We start from the raw sequence: 23,214 nt of genomic DNA on the forward strand, positions 1-23,214 counted from the left end.
CTTATTAACCTTGAGAAAAGAGATTTTCCCTCTCAGAGGCTCAATTTCCTTTTTAGTCTCCCTGGCCTTTCTTTTGTCTAATTTTCCTTATGTTGACAGGATTGGGATTAGGATGGGACTGCTAGCCACAAACTTTAACCTTCAGAGAGGCCACTGGGAACTTCGTTGGTCTTTTAAATTTGTAAACTTTTAATTTTCCAACTAATAAACATTTTATTTTCTTTTCCTCTCACCTACCTCTCCAAATTAGAGGAGGGGGTGGGGGGGTGGGGAGAAAGAAAAAATAAAATCCCTGTAACAACAATGCATAGTCAAGCAAAATAAATATCTGCATTGGTCATATCCATTCTGCATCTTGAGTCCATCACTTTTCAATAAGCAGATGGGCAGAATACTTTATCTTTTTTCTGCTATGTTGTGGAGCTTCACTCTTGACTAAAATTTCCTCATTCTATTGAAGGTATCACTATTCTTCCAGACTTGCACCTTCATTTCTCAGTTCCTCACTTTTACTCACCTCACAGTTAGTTACCAACTCTAGTCATTTTTACTTCTATAATACCTGCTGTTTATGCATCCTCTCTGTTCACATGGGGCCATCCCCACCCAGATTAGGTCTACATCAACTCTCACTTGGGCTATTAGAATAATTTCTTGCCAGTCTCTCTACCTCAAGCTATCTCTTCACCAATCTGTCATCTACACAGCTACCAAAGTGACATTCCTAAAATGCACACTTGACAAGGTCACTCTCCTGCTCTACGAATTGTAGAGGCTCCCTATTGGATCTGGAATTAAATAACAACTCCTTTGTTTGACATCTAAAATCCCACACAGACTGGCTCCACATATTACATTCAGCCAAAGCTGCTGTTCCTCAGACAAGATAATCTATCTTTCTTCTGTCTTGGAGGTTTTGAACAAGCTATAAATGAGTAAAATGCCTCTTTCCTCACCTCCACCTTCTTAGAATCTCAAGCTTTCTACAAAGCCCAGATGAAGTACCACAATCTACATGAAACTGTTCCCAGTACCTCCTAGGGATAATTACATCCCCTGGAATTACTTTGTATATATTTTGAATTTGTTTAAATACTATATAAATAGATATTGTATCCCCCCCCCCCCCCATAAAATGTTAAACTCCTTGAAGTTTTGTTTTTGTCTTTGCATTCCCAAATTCCAAAACAGTGCCTGGTTTATTGTAAGGTGCCTAATAAATGTTTGTGGATTGATTGATTCAAGACAAGTCATCTTACTTTCTCATGAATCTAGTTCCTTTTCTGTAAAATGGGGATAATCATGTTTGTACTGCCTACTTGACTGGTTCTTTGTGGGAAAAGCTCTTTGTCAACTTCGTAGAATGGTATATGATGGGCATGATCATGGTCATGTCCTCATGGCTAAAGATTTCATCACCAAAGGCCCAATATGTATTGGGATGTGTCTCTTTTTACTCAGCTAGTCTTGCTAGCTAAGACAGGAGATGAAATCATGATCACACTAATAAAGAAGAGAATCTTACACTGATGAGATTATGAAGTTAGCCAAGAATGATTGTTTTCAGAACTATGGTGGATAGTAAGAGATGTAAAGATATTTGATGTATTATCTTTGACCCCAGTCAGCGAGTGGTCTGCTGGCTAGGACAAATCAAACATAAATGAAACAGACATAATAATCATTATGTCACAGTGTGGGGCCAGGAAGTACAAAGAGGACAGAGTGCTAGAACTGGAGTGGAAAACCCGAGTTCAATTCTGCCCCCAGACACTATTTGTGTGATCCTGAGCAAGTTACTTAACCTTGTTCGCCTCAATTTCCTCATCTGTTAAGTGAGCTGGAGAAGGAAATGGCAAACCATACCAGCATCTTTACCAAGAAAGCCCCAAGTGGGATCAGGAAGAGTCAAACATGACTGGAAATGACTGAACAAAAACCTCAAAATAGAAAGATTCCAGGCCCGGAAGTTGGGAGAAGCTAGATTCTGGTCCTTGATCTACAAAGATCTAAGGTATATTTATTTATCTCTATGATTTCAGTTTTCTTGCATATGAACTAAAAAACGAAAGCTCCCCCCAACTCTAAACTTCCTCTTATTTCAATTACCGGATTATGTTATTAGCTAAAAATTCCATAGTAATTCATAAAAAATGGGAAAAACTGGAATGCTCAGATAAAGTGTCATGGAGGAAATGAGAAAAGTTGAAGAGATAGGGGAGGAGGACCTATCAGACAAAATCCAGAAGGAAATGGAATGCATTGAACAAGGGACAGTAGGAAGCCTGGAGTGATGAAAAAATCTGTCCTATGAATAATGAGACATACGAGAAAGTGGAAACTCTGATCAAACGCTAAAGTGACATTACCCCATAGAAAGAAGGGAGCCATTGAAAATACTGGAGGAAGGGAATGATAGGACAAAAGCAGCTTCTTAGAGGGGTAACGAGGGAGTAGATAAATGATAGACTGATGGGGGGAGGGCAGGGGGAGGGCAAGCCCAGGCTCTATCCTAGCGATTTTAGACCAGTTTGGAGGTTGTTGATGTAATCCAGGCATGGGGTGAAGGGGGCCCGGGCTAGAATGTTGGCAGTAGGGATGGCCAGGAGCCTGATTCTTAGTCTACAGAGAAAGTCATGCCCAAATGCAGTCACAGGACTCTTTAGAGAAAAAGGTTCCTGGCTTCCCAGATTGGGTGTAGTCCAGGTTGGGGGAGCAGGGAAGAGGCGCCACCCCCTCCAGCACTAGAGGAGCGCTACAGCTCAGAGTAGAGCTGCTACTTTTGTTTGAAAAAAAAACCCAAACAAATCAGGTCCCTGTTTACATTAGAAGGAAGGGGGGGGGGGAGTGTGTGGGAGGGGGCGGGGAGAGCTTTAAAGGGGGTGGGGGTGGGAGGGGAGTCGAGGCGGAAAAAAACAAGAGGCCGGGCTGCTGCTGCGCAGAGCGCGCCCTTGGGAGGCTCTGGGTTGTTAATGAATGAGAAAGCGCCCTCCCCACCCCCACCCACCCGGGGCAGCCTGTGGGCTGCGGGGCGGAGGAGGGATGTCCGAGGAGAGGGTTTTTTTTTTTTTAACCCTTTCAAGGATATTCATGATCAGATACGGGTCTTTCCTGTTTACTTAAAAAGTTTACTTTAAAAAAAAAGGCGCCAGACTTACCGCGTAAATTTCTAGGAGCAATTGCAATCAGACCCAGAGTTGGGTCCCACGTGACGCGGAGGGAGCCGCGTGCCTCGGGTGGTGTTGGGACGTGGCGCGTCCGCCCCTTCCCGTACCGGAGAGCAGGAGAGAAGCCGGCACCTTATCGCCAGTCTCCCGATAATGAAAGTCTGGGTCCCGCTTGGGTCTCCTTAGGCGGGAGCTACGACTCAGGGAGGGGGGACGAGGTGAACCCGAGCCCGGGGATTCTTAAGGGGATAGCGGGCAGGTGGCTGAGGCTCAGGGGCGGGGTGGGAGGTCGTTCTCGGCTTGTCACCCAAGCCAGATTCCAGAGTTGGAAAAAGAACACAAGGCGCTCAGGCTCCCGATTCGCCGACCCCGGCTTTCAAGGGCGGTGGCACAGCAGTACTGGCGGCTTCGGTCCCCGCACCTCAGAGGGCAGAGCTCCAAGAGGGCGCCCCTCAATCCATCCCACTGAAGGCCCTATCCGAGAACCCCCTGAGATCTTTAGTTGCCAAGCTTTCGACTTTCTGGAACCTGGGCAGAAATGAGGAGAGGACGGGTCAGAGAGGAAAGAAGCTAACCGATCGGAGACCCCGGCATTCCCGGGGCGGGGACGAGAGAGGGAACAAACTCCCGATCTCACCCGGGGGAAAAGCTGCGAACCTGTTAGCGGGACTACCCACCTACGGCCCGGGTCTTTTGGCCTTAGGCTGTGGGACCGCACGGGAGGAAGTGTGGGGGTGAGGGCTGCTAGCCCCACTTTCCCGTGGGAAAGGACCCAGTGGCGCGCTGCCCCTTTAAGAAAGTTATTCAAAGTTTTAAAAGTTTTCGTGGAAAAGGGGAAGAGGAAAAGAAAGGAGAGAGAGAAAAAGAAAAAACCCCACAAAACCCAACCCGGCGTAGTCTAGGGGGCCGGGGGAAAGTTTGAAGCCGGAGGCGTGGATTGGCTATGGGTTCCCCAGGAGACGATGATGCAGGGCGGGCGGGGGGAGGAGTTGGCCCGGCCCCAGCTGTGGCCGGTTCTCGGCCCCCGCCCCCCCGTCGCCCGCCCCGGCCCCCGCCCCCCCGGCCGCGGCCGCTGCCGGCGCACTCGCCGGTCGCTGTGAAAAGGCACAGGCGGCGGCCGTTCCGGCTCCGCTCGGGTCCCCAGCGCCTACCCGCGCCCGCACTTCTCTTTCTCTGGCTGCCCGCACCCGCCAAACTTAATGTGACCCCAGCCCAAGACGGCGGCTGCCCCACTCACTGCCCCGCACACCTCCCCCACCCCCTCCACCCCGCACTCCCCGGAGCGCACGGGCCACTGACCACCCCCCTCCCCCCACTCCACTCGGGGCCCCGGCGCCGCTCCCTGCCCCCTCCTTTTGCCTCTCTCCCTCCCTCCTCCTCAGCCCCCTCCCGCACCATGAGCAACCTGAAGCCGGACAGCGAGCACAGCACCAGCACCGGCACCGGCACCGGCACCGGCATCGGCGGCAGCTTGGAAGAGGAGGTGAGTGAGAGGGGTGCGAACACTTGGGCAAAGTGGAGAGGGAGGGTTGGGGCCCCGAGCGCTCTGGCAGCCGGGGATGGAAGGAAGGAAGGGAGCGGGCTTCGTTCGCACTTCTGCTCCTCGGAGCCCGTGCTGGAGGCCCCTTGAGTTGGGCCGGGATGGATGGGCGGGTGGGAGTTCTCTGGGGAAAAGGTAGAATTGAGTCGCTCCCCCTGGTGTCCTCCCTTCCTTTCTTTCTGAAAGCCTCCCCGTCCCGCGGGAAGGGGCAAGGGAGAGATGCCGGTCTCTCCATGGCGAGGCCAGCCCTTCCCGAGGAACACGGGGCGGACGGGACTCAATTCCCTGCAGGTGGGGCAACGCCTCAGCTGGCGGGTTTCACCCTCCAAAGAGTCTCCTTCCTCCTTCCCCACTCCCTTCCCCCCTACCCTTGTCCGTCCCCTGTGGTGCTTCCCGGATGGCCTGGGACTGTTTCAGTTTGCTGGAAGGAGCTGTAGGGATTAGCCAGTTGGGCGGGTCTGCTGTTTAGGGCTTCCTTTCCTCCTGCCCCTTCCATGCTGACCTCTCCCTGTGACCTTGAAGGAGTAGTTTTAACTTCTGCCGGTACCCCCAGAGTCCAGACTCCTTTGCCACCGAGGGCAGTTCCATTCCTACCACCCCTCCCCGCCAGGGGCTATGAGAGCCATGCACTGGCAGTTTCTTGGGCCGTTCAGAAGTATGATTCTGAGGGACTAGGGAACTGGTGGCCTCTGTCCCTTTCTTTTTCTTCTGCCCCAACCCCCACCCCATCCCCCAGCCAGTTCTGTTCTGGACGATTATAGCGACAGCTTTAGGGGACTCCTGGAGGGAAACTAGTCAAGGGGAGTGGGGGCGGATATTAACTTTGTTGACCAATGATGTGCTAAAATCCAGAAGTGTGAAGCAGTTTTCTGGAACTACCAGAAGCTGGGTGGTTAATGGGATGGGAGACTATGGCATATATGTTACAGTGGGGATAAGATAGGGCTGTGAATAGCAGCACTGGGCTTAAAAACAAGCTGGAGAAGAGGATGGGTCTTGTCTGAGAATAGACTTGTCCCCAGATAGCGTGCTTTTATCATCCCTAGCCTCTTGCTGTGTCACTAGAGGGGAAGAGAGACTTTCCTGTCCTCATCATCCACCAACATTCTGACACTGACCACAGAGGCATAGGCTGATTATCCACCTTAAACTCCTTTCCTCTTGGCATAAGGGATGACCACAGGACTCTCTGAAAAAGGGGGTAGAAAGTATGTATATGGCCATCACTTTCCTCTAACTGAACTGTATTGGCTCTCCCTTGCTCCACCCAGCTTACCCCTAGGGAGGAGAGCATCGTGTGGTGTGTTTAGCGCAGAATGGCGGCAGAAGTCCCACCCCACTAGCCTGGCTTCTGCAATGTGGGAGGGACATGTTGGCAGTGCCCACTCTTTCTTGGGAGCTAGTCTAGTCATTCTCCCTCCTTCTCCAAGAGCTCTATACCTTCTACCAATAACATTCTTAAGTATCTAGGTCTTAGGGCTGTGAGGGAAGGGGCCTGAGCTTTTACACTACCCAAAATGAAGGAAATGAAATCCTAGATAATATAGGCACCTGTGATTATAAAGTAGGATGCAACCAATTTAGCCTTTTAACATTTCCTGCCTCTTGTCTGGTAGTAATTCATTCTTGCCCAAGTCCAGAGTTGCTTTCCTAATTCCCATGAGGCCAGACGTTGGAGAGGTAGTTATGTCCCTTCTGTCTCTTGGTTTATTTGGAAAGTGTTTGAAGGAAGGCTGCAGTGTCTCCATAGAAGTTGGTCACATTTCCACTTTTACTGAGCTCAATAAGGGACTTTTAAGATAGTCCCAGCCTTCTTTTGGCAGAAGAGACCAGTCCAGAATTCCAGCACTTTGTTGGGTATGAGGTTAGATGAATATAGAGAGGTTAATTAAAGTGACCTTCTTGAGATCACAAGCCAGTCTGTGGCACCCTCAAGATTATTCCAATTTGGCTGAACTTTCCAAGAGAATATACATCTTAGCTTGTGGATTTGTAGGATCTAGGAACCTCCTCTAGGACTGAAGAGGGCCCTGGCATCCTGGCTGATCCCGGTTCAACTATTGAGATGATTTAAGTGTTACAGGACTACAAAAAGAAGTGATACAAGATACAATGCGGTTGTGTTGTGGAAATAGAGGAAAGGATTCTTCCATTTGGGGATATGGAAATACTAGATGGCTTTGTGAAAAACGATCTTATCGATGTGGAGATGTCAGAGGAAATGAACAGTACAAGCAAAAAAGTATAGCTTCCAGCTATAGTTGGGTTATTAGGTGAGAGAGACAGAGAGGTTGACATCTCCTATTTGGAGGCTGATGACTCCAAAGTTTTGTTTCAAAACTAGTAAGATATCTGACTAATCAGAGCCTCAGTTTCTGTCTATAAAATGGAGATAATACTCATAGATCCTGTATCCAAGTTTTGGAGCTCAAATGAAATAATGTATGTAAAACATTTTACAAAGATTAAAGTGTCAGTTTGGGGATATATGAGAAAGCATGGGGGACAGGAGAAGAGACTTCTGCAAAGTTAAACTGAAAATGTGATTATGACCTTTTGGAGCCTCAGTTACCCCATCTGTAAATTAGGGATAATGTTTATAGCACCTATGTCAGTTGTGAGGCTCAAATGAGATAATACATGTAAAGCATTTACAAAATACTGTACAAGTTAATTATTGGGTACATGAAGGAGAATAGAGGTTAGAGAAGAGAATCTCGAAAAGTTAGCCTGAGACCACAGCATAAAAGGCCTTGAATGTCAGATTGAGGAGTTTGAACTTCATTCTTGAAGCAATAGGAAACTCTCCATAGATTTTTTTTTTTACCTAGAAGAATGACATGATCAGAATTTGCCTTAGGAATATCACCATCTTAGCTGTGTTTTGGGGAAACTGGAGGCTATCATAATGGTCTGGGGTCAAGGGTGGTAGTAGGAATGAATGGTATTTTTAGTTTTAATATAGGATTAGAATCCTAGGAGAGGGAAACTGAATTGATTGATAAAACCTGAATGCTGTCACTGCCAGACACTGAAAAAGTCTCTTCAAGGTTTCAAAGAATCCTAGTATAGTATAATCCAAGAGCTAGAGGGGACCTGATTAGCCATCTTTTGGTCCCACTCTTATTTAATGGATGAAAAAGGGGAGGTCAGAGAGGAAATTGCTTGACTAAAGTCTCAGCCTGAACTGAACAACTCAAGCCTCTCCTGGCTCAGAATTTTTCTGTTGAACTTTGCTGCTTTATGTTAATTAAGATTCTAAAGCTCCTTGGTGTCACCATAAAGAAATAGGACTAATTTCTATCTTAAACCAAAAAACCCAAATGTATACAAATGCTATTAGGAAGGTAAGTGTGGATGCCAGTGAACTATGGCATCCTTGTGTTGCTGCCATTGAGAATGTTCAAAATTTTGTCATGTGAGTAGATTTAATTTTTGGAAACCTTGAAGTCTGGTGAATAAAAAGCATGACTGCTGGGGGATTGCTGTCTGGGCCCTAAAACAAGACATAACTATGAAGTAAAAAGACAGAAGCTCCCCCTCTTTCCAAACTGGTTCTGGAGACACTAATAAAAGGAATTTATTATTTTTTTTTTTTTTAACAATACTTAGCAACTTTGGAATTAAAAAAAAAAAAAGGCATGGATATATATATAGTCTACTTAAAGGTTTTAATAAGAAGTCCACGAACTTAACATTTTTCTAGATAATTACTAAATAAATTTGAAGTCTTTTATAATCTTGTGTATTTTATCATTTAAACACATGATTCTGAGAAAGGGGTCCATAGAATTTAGTAGACTGCCTGGGATCCATGACATATAAAAGGTTGAGAACCTTCTGGTTTAAAGTAAGCACATTGCATTGGTGTTTGTTAGCAATATTCTGTTAGGATTTCCTTGTCACTGACATTGAAACTAGGGTTCTGGGAAATGAGGTCGGGCACGCTCAGGGCCTTCCTCTTCCCTCCCACTTTCTAGGCAACACTGATGGAGAGGCTCTCTAGCATATCAGGAGGCAGGATACTAACTAGATTTGTGTTCTGTGCTTCTCTAAGAAGTTAAGGGGGTGGGGGTGGGGGGGGTGAGGAGTGAGAAGGGGAAAGAAAAGCAGCAGCAGAGTGTGGCCTGGGGGGCCCCTGGGTGGGTCCTCTCAAAGGGTATGTGAAGACAAAACTATTTTCAAAATAATACCAAGACATTTTATATATAGTAAATATCAATAGATAAAACTCATAAAGGTCTTTGGAGAGGTCCTTAAAGTCTTTAAAATTCACTTGTTTGTGATAGGTACTACAGGCATCATTATCCCCATTGTACATCTCACAGCTCTATGGTGTGGCTTGAATGTGATTATGTATAGAATGGACTTGGCAAACTTGAAAGTACCACAGAAGGTATCCCAGAAGTCTCTAGTGCAGTTTCAGCTTATTGTCAGATATTATTGTTCCATCTTATGAAAAGAGCCCTAGATTTATATTGGAAGACCTGTTGGATTTCAAACTCTGTCACTTAGTACATCTGTGATCTTGGGCCTTTAGGGCAGTATGCATAGAGTGGCTGAGCCTGGAGTCCAGAAGACTCATCTTCTTTGGTCTCAGATACTTACTAGTGTGACCCTGGGCAAGTTACTTAACCCTGCTCACTTCAGTTTCTTTATCTGTCAAATGACTGGAGAAGGAAATGGCAAAATACTCCTGTGTCTTTGCCAAGAAAATTCCAAGTGGGGTTGGGAAGAGTCAGACACCATTGAACCACCTAAAGTTACCTTAACCTTAAGTCTTCCTTCTTGAGACAACCCCCAATTCATCCCGTCTGTCTTGTTTGTTCTCAGTTGTTTGCGGGTTGTCTCCCGAATTAGACTGAGCTTCTTGGGAAATGGGGGAGACTGTCTTTTGCCCTCCTTGTTATGCCTAATGTTTCACACGGCATATTTTGTTGTTAATAGTCGTATTCAACTCTTTGTGACCCTATAAATCATAGCACACCAAAACTGCTCATGAGATTTTCTTGGCAAAGATAGTCGATTGGTTTGGCATTTCCTTCTGCAGTGAATTAAGGCAGAGGTTAAGTAACTTGCCAAGCCATTACATACCTAAGACAGGATTTGAACTTGGGTCCTCCCCAATTCCAGCTCCATTACTTTATCCATCGAGTTATGAAGCTTCCCCTCCTAGGACATAGTAGGTGCATAATAAATGTTTATTGACTGACTCATTTAATGGTCCTTTATACTACTCCTATGTAGTAGAATATTAGGAAAGGCATTGGTGCAGTGGAAAGAAGAGAGCCCCAAAATGCATTCTTTGATAGAGGGAATGATGAGGATGATGACCATAGTCCAAGTTACGACTATGTGCATGTTAGAAATATGGAAGAGATGAAGGAAGAAGAAAACTGGGAAGTCGGGATGTCTGAGATGCAGAGGAGATGGTCATGAACTGGCACTGAACTTACTAGTACAGGAGAGTGACTTAGAAATCCATAGATCATGATGGAGCAGGATGAAATAAATCTGAAAGATTAAAAAATGGTTGCTGGTGGGAGTATTGGTGACTAAAAAGAAGGTTTGAAAATAGGTAGCTAAAAACAATGAAAATTGAATTTTTCTCCTGATTCTATGGGCAGGAGATGTGAGGAGCAGCTGGCCTTGGAGATGGTGTGGTATCTCCAGGGGTTTAATCTCCCGTAGGTACCAGGTAGAAGGGAGAAAAGTTTTTAAGATTCTCAAAGAGTCATCTAATCCAATTTCTTATTTTATAAATAAGAAAACTGAGGTGTGGAAGTGAAGTGGCTTGCCCAAGGTCACATTAACTAGTAGATAGCTTGAACATTAGGTCCTTGGGATCAGTCTATTTTTTCACTGCAACATGATAGAGCAGGGTGCCCAATGGTTGATAGGGTAAAGCTGAGTTTATGAGTGCAGAAGAGCAGTGACAGTGCATGGTTTGGCCATCTTGACTTTAGAATTCATTCTTATTGGGAAGGAAAGGAGCTCAGAAGCTGATATTCTCTGGAAGCATATTGTAGCTCTGCAGGTACGGGTAGGTGTCTGTTTGGATCAGTGTATCTTATCCCTTGGAGAGGAATCTGATAGTTAAAGGACCTTGGTTTTAGGGGAGGAAACTGGCAAGGAATCAGGCCAGGAGAGCTATAGTCAGTGAAGAAAAGTATCCATCCTCTTCCCCCAGAAGGAAGAATACTGACCTTCAGCTGATTAGAAGTCCAGGGACCTGGCTATACAACTTAGTAGCTGTATGACTCTAATGTCCTTGCGACTCAGTTTCCTCATTTGTAAAATGGGTTAGGACTAGGTATCTTTGTAGTTGAAAGCTGTGGTCACTTTGGCTTTTTGAGTTAATTATGTATTGGTTATAAGACCTGTTCTGGTTAGATGTGATAGGAAATGTTGGACTCATAATTAGCTGATGGAGTACTACTGCCCTAGCTCTTTGAGAAGTCTACCAAACATAACATGTTACCTTGGGCCTGTTAATTATGTCTCCCTAACTCTATCTACTCTCTGCTGGGGATGTAAGGGCAAAGAGAATGGCAGCAGATACAAAGATACTTCTTCAGATACTTCTTCATATCCTAATTCACTAAGTGCTTGACTATGGTATTTTGAGAAAATGCTACTTTATTTCAAAAGTTCACTGAAATCAATATATTTGGTTCTGAGTCCTGGCTTAGCAGAAGGACTCTACCTGTGTGTCTTTTGTCTTCAGTGTCCCAGGGCTCCAAGCCCCTTAGTTGGGGAAAAAGGGGGCAATTAGCTTTCATATTTCAGACCCCCTAGCTGCTTATCCAGGACAAAGCAGGGATGGCTCAGTGGTGCCTTAATACCCTCTCTTTCTAGTCAACTATCACAACTAGCTGAGCTGTGACTGGATCTCCTCATCCCTACAAACTCTTTTCTCAATTTGGGCTGATTAGGAAGAACTTTTGGGCATGTGTGCACATGTTTCAAGTTACAGTCTGGGCCAGAATGAGACAGACGGCCTGAATTCATTTCTCAGAGCCTGGTACAGCCTCCCCAGAGCTTTAGGGTGTGACTCAAGACAGGCACCTTCCTTGACTTAAGGCAGCCTAATAGCCTGCTTGGTGGGTGCTAGTCTCACTTAAGGTATGTACAGGAAGAGGTGAGTAGGTAGGAACACAACTGTGTTAGAGGTCTAGCCACCAGTAACCAATATGTTATTGGACTGTATCCTCCTCGGTAAAGAGACTGGATCTTCTACAAGCTATTAGGACTCTCAAATGAGAGTGGATATAAAAGTACTTGGAAAAGTCCAAATCCCAGGGTAGACAAAATTAATGGGTGTTACAATCCAAATTTATCCCTTAACTTCTCATTGAGGACTAATAAATCCCAGTAGCTTCTATTACCTTCAGGATCAAATATAAAAATCTCAGTTTGGCTTTTAAAACCCTTTACAACCTGGTCACTTCCTACACTTCCAGTTGCTCCTTTTTTAACACTCTTCTCCACACTCTCATCCATGATGCTGGCCCCCTTGTTCCTCACACAAGACATTCCATCCCCCAACTTAGTGCCTTTTTCTTGCTTATTGACCACACTTAGTTTTTCTCTTTGCCAACCTTCAGACTTCCTTCAAGACTCAGTTCAGATCCTACCTTCTACAGGAGGTCTTTTCAGACGTTTTTTCCCACCCCATGCCTTCCTTCTCTAAGATGACTTTTTAAAAAACTCATATATACATATATATTATGTGCAATTTTTTCAGCTTAACTCCATTAGAATATGAGCTCTTTGAGAGTGCGTATTTGCCATTATTTGTATCCCTATTGCTAAGCTCAGTGCCTAAAACATAGTAACTGCTTAAATGCTTGTTAACTGTTAAAATGTATATAATTTAAGAATAGGATGCTAGATTTTTCCTATCTAGGTGACATAACAGGTGAAATACTAGGCAGTGATCTTCCTCCCCTGGAGAAAGAGGAGGAGGGTGGGATCCTACAAGGTTTGAGGTGCTTAGTGTAGGAATTGGACTTTATCTCATTGATAGAGGGAACTCTCAGATGAGAATTTTCTCCACCAATGTAGGTTGACATCATCTCTGCCACTTAGTCTTAGAAGTTGTTTGGAGTATGGAAGCGACACAGATAGACTGTTACTGTAAACTTTAAGTGAGGGTTTGGGATTTTGTTTTGGCTTGTTTTGGGTTTTTTTGTTGTTGTTTTTTTTTTTGTCTTGAAGGCTTTTACTTGTTATGGTAGCTGCTTCGGGACTTGAGGCAACATGGATGTTGAGGCTACCTGGGGGACATTACAGAGGGATCCTGACTTCACCAAGCCCCTTGTGAATCTGGTGCAAGGAAGGACTTTAGTGTTCATCTGAAATTAGTGAAGCCCTTTTATCCCCTCCTTAGGATGGAGGCAGGGTTGCTGTCAGACTGTCTCAAGGTTTTCTGGTTGCTTCAACCTAGGAGCTTGATATGCAGGATATGCCTTATTCCAGTTCTCAAAATGGCCAGGTTCTCTCATGAGAGAAAACAGTGGTGGATTAGACCAAAAACTAATTTCCTACAGCCCATTGGCTTGATTTGCAGTGTGAGTGAATGCATTGTTCTGTGCCTCAGTTTCCTCAGCTCCTGATGGGCTCCGTCATGATGCTGTGTTCTGAGATTGATCCTGCTTATTGTTCCAGGTGCAGATATGTTGGTCTCTGCTTCCCAGTGACCCTATTCTTTCCCCCTCTCAATCACATAGACATTAAAGACCTTGGATTAGGGATTGGTGGGAGAGTTCCAGGAAGTTAAACACATTCAAGGAAAGAAATGTGCTCCCTTGTATCTTTGTGGTATTTTGCACTCATTGGTCTAAAGGAGGTGATACTGCAATCGGGATTAGAGCTCTACGCCAGATCTCTGGGTGTTAGACCACAATGCTGCCATTTTACACAGTTATTAAGCAGATAAATGGGGTAGCAAAAGCTCTGGTGTACTGAAAAGCGTTCTGGCCTGACACTTAGGTTCATGGGCCAGCTGTCATGTGATTGTGTACACATCTTAACTTCTCTTGACCTCTTTTTTCCCATCTGTAAAATTAAGGAGTAAGAGTAAATCTGAGGTTGTTTCTGGCTCTAAAAATGAAAAGCCGGTCCCCTCATCTCTTACCTCAGCATGTAGTACATTCATGACCAAGTTTCAGGTCTTTCATTTCCCCAGAAGAGTCATTCCATAGAGGAACTGGATGGGCCAGAGTAAAAGCCCAGCCCAAATCACCTGTCTTTGAGGAACCAAGTTGACACTGAGGATCAACTGGTTGCTGATCATGAGCTAACCAGTCTCTAAATTGATCATCTGGAATGTTATTTAATCCTTGATGGAAACACCTATTTTTCCCCAATTCTGTCTTGGGCCTTGCTTCAGGGATCATTTCAATCCTTTTCTTGCCTCCTTTTTCTTTGTTTCTCTCCTGTCCTTTGGGGAAATGATTTGTACATAGAAGGTTTTGAGAACTGAATCATCAACACAGACCTTTAGACAAGTTAGAAATCCCTTCTGTCCCTGACCTCATTGTACAAAGAAAGCCACAGTAGTTCAAGGATATGCTAATAAAGTGTGTCACACTATTTCCAGAGTGTTCCAGACCTGGGATGCCGGACTGAGAACCTCTTCTGCTGCTCTTCCCCAGGACCTGGGAAGATGTCATTCATGGATGGCTAAACTGAGAAGCTTGACTGTCAGAAACCATTAAAGCAGAATAGGCAGTATTGCAAGCAGACAGACAAGATACACACCTCCCTCTTACGTGTGTGTGTGTGTGTGTGTGTGTGTGTGTAAAAGAGCAAGGTAGAAAGGTGAAATAACATGAGGAAATGCTTGGCTGAAGTCTGGAGCCATCTTCCCAGGAGGCAATCCCTTTTTTCCCATCCTAGTTGCCCAATTTCATTGCCACTGAGCTAGTCTAAGTCTTCTCCCCTGACCAGGGGCTCTGGCTTTTTTAGCTTTTGGGGCTGGCTGACATGTTTGCTTCTTCTAGTTGAGTGATGATACAGAAAAGCTCCCTTCCCATAAGCGGGGGTGGGGAGAGGCACTGACTCCAGCAGCGAGCATTTCCTGACTTTAGCTTTTGGCTACACAACCTGAGACTCTTGAACAGCTTGGAACTAGAGCCAGGCAGGTTCTTTTTTCCCCCTCCAGCCTCTCTGGGTCATTTTGGTTTCCTTTTCTCAATACCAGTCTCCAAAACCCAAATATGAAGTCCTGCCTCAGGAAGACAGTTCACTGCTCACCTTGTTGACCTTGTTGTTAAAGTTTTATTCTCGAATCTTAGATATTGAGCTGGAAGGGAAATTAGAGGCTCTCCAGCCCAGTTTTCTTAATCTTAGAAATAAGGAAACTGAGGCTGACAGAGATTAGAGGACTTGGATAGTGTTAGTTGCTAAGTCTCTGAAGCAAAATTTGAAATTTACTCACTTCAAATCACTCTATCCACTAGGTTATGTATTCTCTGCCTTTGTCCTTCTTGAAGGATCTTAACTGACAGAGACAGGACCCATGCTCTTTGGTTCCAAAACCAGTATACTTTCTACCCTCCCATGCTGCTTGGTGGCAGAAGGTAATCTTGGAGAGGGTTCTAGATTGTTTTGGTGGGCTAAGGGGCTACATTGCTCTACAGGAGTAGGTATGGGTGGGAGGCCAGTACATCCAGTCCTTTTCTGTTCACCAAGGGCCAGGGTGGGGCTGTGCATGCTGGGAATGTTATGGTCCTGTAAAGCTATAGGACAGAAGTTCTAAACCTTTTTTGTATCATAGACCCTTTTAGCAGACTGCTGAAATCTATGGCCCTCTTCTCAGAAAATGTTTCTACATGCGCGCGCGCACACACGTAAGAAACCAATTATATTGAAACACAATTCACAAACCTCAGTTTAGGAATCCCTGTAATACTCAGCCCTCGTTTGGTGCAGGGAAGGTGATCTGTTACTTACTTGCCTTCATTATGATGTTGGGAGACTGATATTAGACTTGGTTCTAATTACTCTGTCCCTAATTAATTGGATGGCCTTGGACCAGTCCCTTAATTTCTGATCACCAGTATTTTATTATTCAGTCTGTCCAACTCCTCTGTATAAAACATGTTTATCTTTACCTGGAAGGGAGTGTGACTAATTCTAGTCCTACTTACCTTTTGTGTCAGATTCCATGAGGTATGAGGAGGGGAAAAGGGGAAAAAATGCCAGTGTCACATAGGTAGTGTCTGAGATTTGAACTCGGGTCCTCCTAACTCTAAGTGCAGTGCTCTATTCATTGAGCCATCTAGATATTCTGATCACCAGTTGACTCATCTATGAAATGGAGATATTCCTGCTCTATCTCTTAAGACTATTGACTGGATCAAATGAGGAAATGGATATGAAACTTCATTCAAAAGTATAAAGTATTTTACTATTATAAGATGATGGTATTGCAAACTTCTATCTTGTACTAACTAGTTTGTATAATCAGATAATTAGTTGGGAAAGAGAAGAAAAGTAAACATCAAGGTATTTGGTTTTTTCCCCCTCTTTTGAGGTTAGTTTGCTTCAAACCAGACCTTGATTGTAGTCTAGAGGAGCGTCTGGATAATGCTGAAACCAGGATTGCTGAATATCCCTGTTCCTCTCCCTAAGTCACCTTTTCCTTGTTGAGACAGCAGAAGTCCCCTTTTTATCCCGTTGAGTGGAGAAGGAAAGTGGAATGAGATTTCACTGCTCATTGGGACTGTGGGAGTGACTGGGGTAAGGTGGCTGAGGGCTTAGTCTTAGTAATTAAGATGCCTATTTTGTCCCCTTCGTCCACAGTTATCTCTTCCCCTCCCTCCTACCTCTTCTCCTTCTCCCCTCTGCTCTACCTCACTTTCCAATCTCCCTCTTTCCTGCTTTCTCCCCCCCACTTTCTCTGCCTCTTTTTCTTGCTTACACTCAGTGCCTTATAAGTCCTGGGTTTTGCAGGCTTCATTGCTGCATTCCATCAGCCTGGCGTCAAGTGGACCAGCTCTTGGGGGAGGAAAGGGAGAGTAAAGCACAACTAGGCAGTCTGGGACATGTCAAATGTGGGACCTGGGGGTGGGGAGAGAAGAGCAGGGAGGAAAAAGGATGGACTTTTTTTTTTTTTTTTTTTTTTTTTTTTTCCTGTCCTCTACAATGGTTTACTGAATAAAGGGATGTCAAGATATTCCCAAGGGATTCTGCTTTAGGACTTCTGAGGCTGATCAAGACCACCTCTCTCTCCCCCTTCCTTACCCTCCTGATACTCAAAAGAAAATGTTATAGTTTCAGCTCTTCTCTACCTTTTGGGAGGTATATTTGTAACCTGCTGAATGACAGGTTTCTAGATGAAGGATTGGAGCGAACTAAGGAAGAATTGGCCTTTTTCCCTAGGCCCCATTCTTGTATTTACTCTTTTCAACAATCCTTCTGGGTGCAAAGTCATAGAATTTTGTTCCCTAGATGTCTGTAAAGACTGGAAAGGTAAATTGATTCCTTTTCCAGCCAACATACATACACACATTGTTATTTAGTTCTGATTCTTCATAACTGCATTTGGAATTTGCCTGGCAAAGATACTGGAGTGGTTTGCCATTTCCTTCTCCAACTCTTTTTACAGATGAGAAAACTTGAGGCAGACAGGGTTAAATGACTTGCCCAAGATCACAAAGTTAGGAAGTATCTGAGGCTTGATTTGAATTCAGGAAGATGAATCTTCCTAATTCCAGGCCCAGCACTCTGTCCATTGTGCCACCTAGCTACCCATCATGTACATACATATATATATGTGTATATATTTAATATATATACACAGTGCATATAAGTGTGTGTGTGTATATATACACTATACTGACTATATATTACATATAGTATTATATAATATATAAGTATGTTATAAATATATTATCAAACTGTATAAAACATGTTTATCTTTACCTGGAAGGGAGTGTGACTAATTCTAGTCCTACTTACCTTTTGTGTCAGATTCCATGAGGTATGAGGAGGGGAAAAGGGGAAAAAATTTAGAACTAAAAAAATTTTTAATGAATGTTAGAAATTGTCTTTATCTGTAATTGAGGAAAACAAAAATTTTTGTTTATTTTTCAAAAGTTAATTTGAGAGACTTGAGAACACTGAACTCAGGAGAGCCAAGTCTCATCAAATTCAGGCTCCCTCACCGGCAATAACTGGATCCCAGTCACTTCTTGTTGGAATCTTAATTTAACTGTGATCTGTAAAATGGCTAATACTTGCAGTGTTTCGACCATAGGATCAGATTGAAAGCAGACATTTATTAAGTGTGTTTCAGATGTTGTGCTTGTAGGGATAAACCTCTGAAGGTATTTTGTGTGCAGGAACTTTGAGCTATTGTAATCATTGGGGAAGAAACCACATGAATTAGGTATGATACTAGCCTCCCAATGCCCCAGGTGGTGTTCTGCTTACACTGCCTCTGTGCATGTAGAAAGGGAATTCTGCATGGGGTCCCCCACACTCAAGCCAGTGGCCAGTGTATACAATTAGGTGTGGAGATAAGAAGTAGAGGTATACTTGTATGTGATCCTGTGGCTTCCAGAGAAGTATTTTTAAATGGAGAGGGAGGGATTCTTTCCTAGGAAGACCCAGTAGGGGTTTCTTACCCAAGCAGGGGAAAGAAAATGCAACCCATATGATATAGTTTTAGTGACTTTTTCAGGACCTCTTTTCTTCCTTCTGTGCCCTACATTTTATACAGCAGTTCTGCTTGAGGTCTGGGCATTGAGGAAGGATATAGGAGGAGCTTACAAGAGGATTGTTTTTCCCTTTTCAGATGATCTTCAGTATGCCTTCTTCCATCCTAAGAAATGTTTCTCATTCATGTAATTCACTTAGGCCTACAGTTGAATCCCTGGCTGGGTTAAGATGAGGGTGAGAGTTTGCAGGGGGGGGGAGGCGTGTTCTTTGACAAATCCAGACTTTCCCTCTGAGATTGTATAAAAGTAAACTCTTGGGAAGGTTCTATATTTTCCAGATTAATTTCCTGGAGGATTCCTCAAAATGGTGGACATTTAAAATAGTCAAGTCAGCAAACATTTCTTAAGTCCTTTCTATGTGCTAGTCATGGTCTTGATTACCAGGTATGCAAAGAAAGGTTCCTGGGACAGCTAGGTGGCAGGGTGCTTATCTGCCTGACTCCAGGACACCGGTGCTAGAGGATAGGGCATCCGGCCCTATCATTGTACATTTTAGCCAACAATCCCGCCTTCTTCCCCTTTGGGACTTCCATCCTGTTCCTTTTGTTCCTCCAGACCAAGAAGTGTCTATAAAGATCAGTGGCCTGAATATCATGCCACCTGGCTTCAAATTTTAGTTCTGCTAACTAGTTTTGTGAATTTAGGCTAGTAATAACTAGTATTTTCTGTAGTAGTTAAAAGTAGTTTTGCAGAGCACTTTATGGCTCTCTCATTTTATTCCCATCATAACCCTGGTACTATTTTTAATCTTTAAATCTTCATTTTACAGATGAGGAAACTGAGGGAAATGGGTGATTGACTTGCTATGGGCCACAAAGCTAGTGTCAGATCAGATTTGAATTTGGGTCTTCTTGATTCCAGGCCCTGTGGCATCCTGTTGTCTTAACCCTGTCCAGCTTCCTTTTTTTTTTTTTTTTTAATTTCTTAAATTAGTAGAGCAGGAATAACTACATCTGTCCTATAAGCTGTTCTTACTAAGGGGATAGACAAGATAGAGATCTCATAACAATAGACTTGCTTGTCTGATGACTTAATTTATTAAGAATTCACTCCGTATTAGGTACCGGGGGTGGGGGTGAGGGGGTGGTACAAAGGTAAGCAAGAAGCTCTTGGGAAATGGGGACATTCTAGCATAGACAAGATGTAAGGCCCTGACCTAGAAGAGGGGAGATTAGGAAGGCCTTTTGCAGGAGGTGGGATTTGAGCTTTTTTTTAATTAATATTGTTTTCAGTTAACAGGCATTTGTTTTCTCTCCATCCCTCCCATCTCCCATCTGCTTTCAAAGCAAAACAAAACCCTTATCACAAGATATAGGGTAAACAAACCACCTTATTGGCTATGAACAAAAATGTCTTGATTCTGCATATTTATTTAGTCTATCACCTCTCTGTTAGGAAGGAGTAGCATTCTTCTTCATCAGTTCCCTGAAGTCATAGTCAACTGTTGTTGATCAGAATTCTTACAACTTCAGAAATTGTTCATTTTCTGCAATGTTATATACTCTTCTTGTTTTGATTTGAGCTGAGTCTTGAAGGGAACCAGGGAAACTTAAGAGATCAAGAAACATTCAATTAAGCACTTATTCTGTGCTATGCATTCTACCAAACACTGGAGATGCACAGCAAGACAAAAAGTAATTCCTGCTCTCCAGGAGCTTGATCTAATTAATGGAGGTGATGAGAAGAGAACCAATTTGAAGGATGGACAGAGCAAATCAGAAAATGGGATAGTATAGGAACAAATAGGTAATTAAAAGTTAACTAGAGTGCCTGGATCTTAGAAGGGAGTAAAGTATGAAGGGAGGAAAGGGTCTGTGCTTGTGCCTCCTCTGGCAGCTGGGCTCCCCTCTGGGAATCTTCGATGACCCGTCAAAATGCTCCAACTCAGGACTAAGAATGATAGAGGGGACTTGGAGATAAATTATAGAGCCAGAGCTGGAAATTGAACCCAATTTTATTCTCTAGATGGGGCCAAAAGTACTGAGTGAAGTGAGTTGCCTTTGATGGTATAGATAATAAATGGCAGAATTTGGATTTGAATCCAATTCTTTGGCCTTCAGATCCAGTGCCCTTGCTGTGTGGAGTACCACAGCTGCAATTCTCCTCAGAGACATCAACCAGTGATCTAGAAACATGGGTGAGACAGCTGGAGTCTGATGATCATGAGTGTGGGCACGTGCTGGGGAAGAGAGAAGCTTTTAGTGCTAAGAGCTTTAAGACATTGAGTAACCTGTCTGTAAGAGTTAGCGCTGCTCATTGAACTGCCCAGCCTGGATCAGCTGGGTGCAGGAACCTTCTCTCCCTCTGTTCCCAGCAGTTTTGCTGATAGATATATCCAAGTCATCCAGGTATGATCTCGCACACACACACACACACACACACACATCCCTTTGCAGTGATTTGAGCATTCCATGAAGTGACGTTTTCTAAACCGATGCTGGAAATCTCATTTAGTCATCCTTTTGGGATAATTGTCTTTATCCAACAAAACTTCTTTTAAAATGGAAATTCTCCCTCCTCCCAATCTGTTATATCTTGGTGTTTTAATAGCATATCTGATGATTTCTGTTCCTGATAGAGATATAAAGGTCCAAGGAAGAAGATCGTAGCTATTTTCTCTTCTCCCCACTTTCAAATTAAAGATCATTGTTAAAGACAGGAGTGATCAATTATTTTTCCTCTCTGCCTGGAGTCCTTTGCTGATTTGGTTTTGGTGATAAGGCAGAAGGAAATGAAGGAAGGGATTAAAAAAGCAGAGGTGGAAAATGCCACAGATATTCCATATTTGAGGAGATGGCATGTGTGACCACTACCTTTTCACCCTCTCCTTAAGGGTCTAAAATAGGTTGGGGGTAGAACCTGCAATTAAAGAGAACAAATCTGCTCCCTCCTAGAGTCTGAAGGTAAAGTGCGCTCTGTAAAATGGTCTAATTTAAATACTTCCATCCTCATGGTGGAAAAGAGAAGATGGCTGGCTGGTCTCACTGGAATATAGAAGTTAGTCGGAGATTCCTAGTCCCATAACTGTCCTTTTCCTATTAACCTTTTTGGGCCTTTATTCATGGACTCAGAACTGGAAGTGACCTTAGGAAGAAGCATCTAGTCTTAATAATCAACAAGATACCTTCAGGCCACGGAGGTAATGATTGCCCAAAATTCATTAGGGTGGTGACAGATCCAAAAATCAAATTTAGGATTCTGTAACTTTGAATTCAGTGGTCTTTCTACTGTACCATACTGTGATCTGTGTTAAGATCATCCTTCCCTTAATGTTCTATTAAATTAAATAAATGTTCATTAAGAGCCAATTCTACGTGTTAGGTTTTTGTTTATCCTTAATGAAGGATCATTGGTCTAGGAGATGACTTGGGCTCTTGTTTCAGTTGGCTTGTGACTTTACTCAAATCACATCATCTCTCTTAGACATCAGTTTCTTCTTAGGTGAAGGGTTTGAATTGAGTTCTGAAGTCCTTTCAGGCTTGAACAAGTCTGTTTATTCTCTTATTCTCCTGCCTGTTCTCCTTGGAGAACCATCTTGGGTTAAGAGCTGAATGTTTGTCACTCTTTTGAAACTAGGTTTCTGTTGTGGGTCCTTCAAGCCAGCCTTTCAGGTGGGTGTTGCAGCCTGCAGGCATAAGGAGAGCCCTTCAGGACCAGCTCTGTGAGAAGGCAAATCTCCTGAGACTGGTTTCCTCCTTACTGCCACTTTTTGGATTAGGGGACTGAAGAATGGGGATAGGTAGTTGAGATAAAGGCAAGTATCAATCTATATTGTTACATGCCCCTCCCCTCCCCAGTGCCTACCAGTAAAACAATCGAGTATGTGATTTTCATGATTGTATTGATAGATACCCAAACCTCCATATTTTGCCTTACTAACTGTTTTGCTAGTGGCAAAAGATTGAAATCTTAATTATCTAGATGGTTATTCTAATAGTCACTGCTTCCTGTTTCCACACATAAAACATATTTCATGGTTTCCTCCCCCAACCCCTCCTGTGAATTCAGATCTGTCATTCATTCTGAGACCTGGCCTTCCAACTTTTTCACCTACAGGATATTGTAGTAGAGCAGCTTTTTCCTCTCCCCTTCATGGGCTCTGCTTAATCAGATCCTAAGAATTCCTCTTCCTGCTTCCTCTGGTGCATGTGGTATCTCCCAGTGTATTTTACGCCCCTTTACTCTCCACTACACACACCTTAACAACATCTGTCACAAGGACTTAAATCATGGACCTGTCCTTTTTGCTAAGTTTTGCCTATTGCTGGGCAGATAATGCTCCATAAATATTGAATTGGGGAGCAGATGCCTTCATGTGTCTATCGTATGGTCTTCCAAGTATACAAGGGCAGCCCAGGGGGCCGATGGGAGCTGCCAGCCCTCTTCCTGGGTCCGAGCAGATTCTTCAGTCCACTTGCCCCTTGGTGCTCCTGTGACCTCCAATAAATGGGTGTGGGTTGGGTGGGGGAAGGTATGCACATGAAAGTAGCATGCTCTGTGACTAGTGCATGAGGAGGCATTGGCCACCTGACGCTATTGCTTTGCTGGTGGGTTTTACTCAGCTGTGTTTGGATCCCTGGAGTTATTTGGGGGAAGGGGGGGAGCACACGGGCACATTTGGTGATAGAAGAAAATGACCAACTAAAAGTGATTTAAGAAGAAATCTTTTCTTCTGAAAGCATCAATTTACAAAACAACCATTAGAGAAAATAGAAGTTTTATTTAAATCCCAGCTCAGACACCTCCTGAATGACTTTGAAGTTCTGATCATTTTGCT

General features: G+C 43.9%; 1 protein-coding gene across 2 annotated transcripts in view; it reads left to right on the plus strand.

Annotated features, from left to right (window-relative positions):
- The first annotated feature begins 3,957 nt into the window (after window positions 1-3,957).
- RBPMS2 (RNA binding protein, mRNA processing factor 2) overlaps window positions 3,958-23,214 on the plus strand; it is a 51,866-nt gene continuing 32,609 nt past the window's right edge. For both annotated transcript variants that reach the window (XM_031955389.1, XM_031955390.1), the window contains exon 1: window positions 3,958-4,650. In XM_031955389.1, the coding sequence (XP_031811249.1) occupies window positions 4,111-4,650 (540 nt within the window). In that variant the 5' untranslated portion in view covers window positions 3,958-4,110. The remainder of the gene's footprint in view (window positions 4,651-23,214) is intronic.

The sequence above is a fragment of the Sarcophilus harrisii genome, chromosome 2, assembly GCF_902635505.1.
Source record: "Sarcophilus harrisii chromosome 2, mSarHar1.11, whole genome shotgun sequence".
Taxonomy (NCBI): Eukaryota; Metazoa; Chordata; class Mammalia; order Dasyuromorphia; family Dasyuridae; genus Sarcophilus; species Sarcophilus harrisii.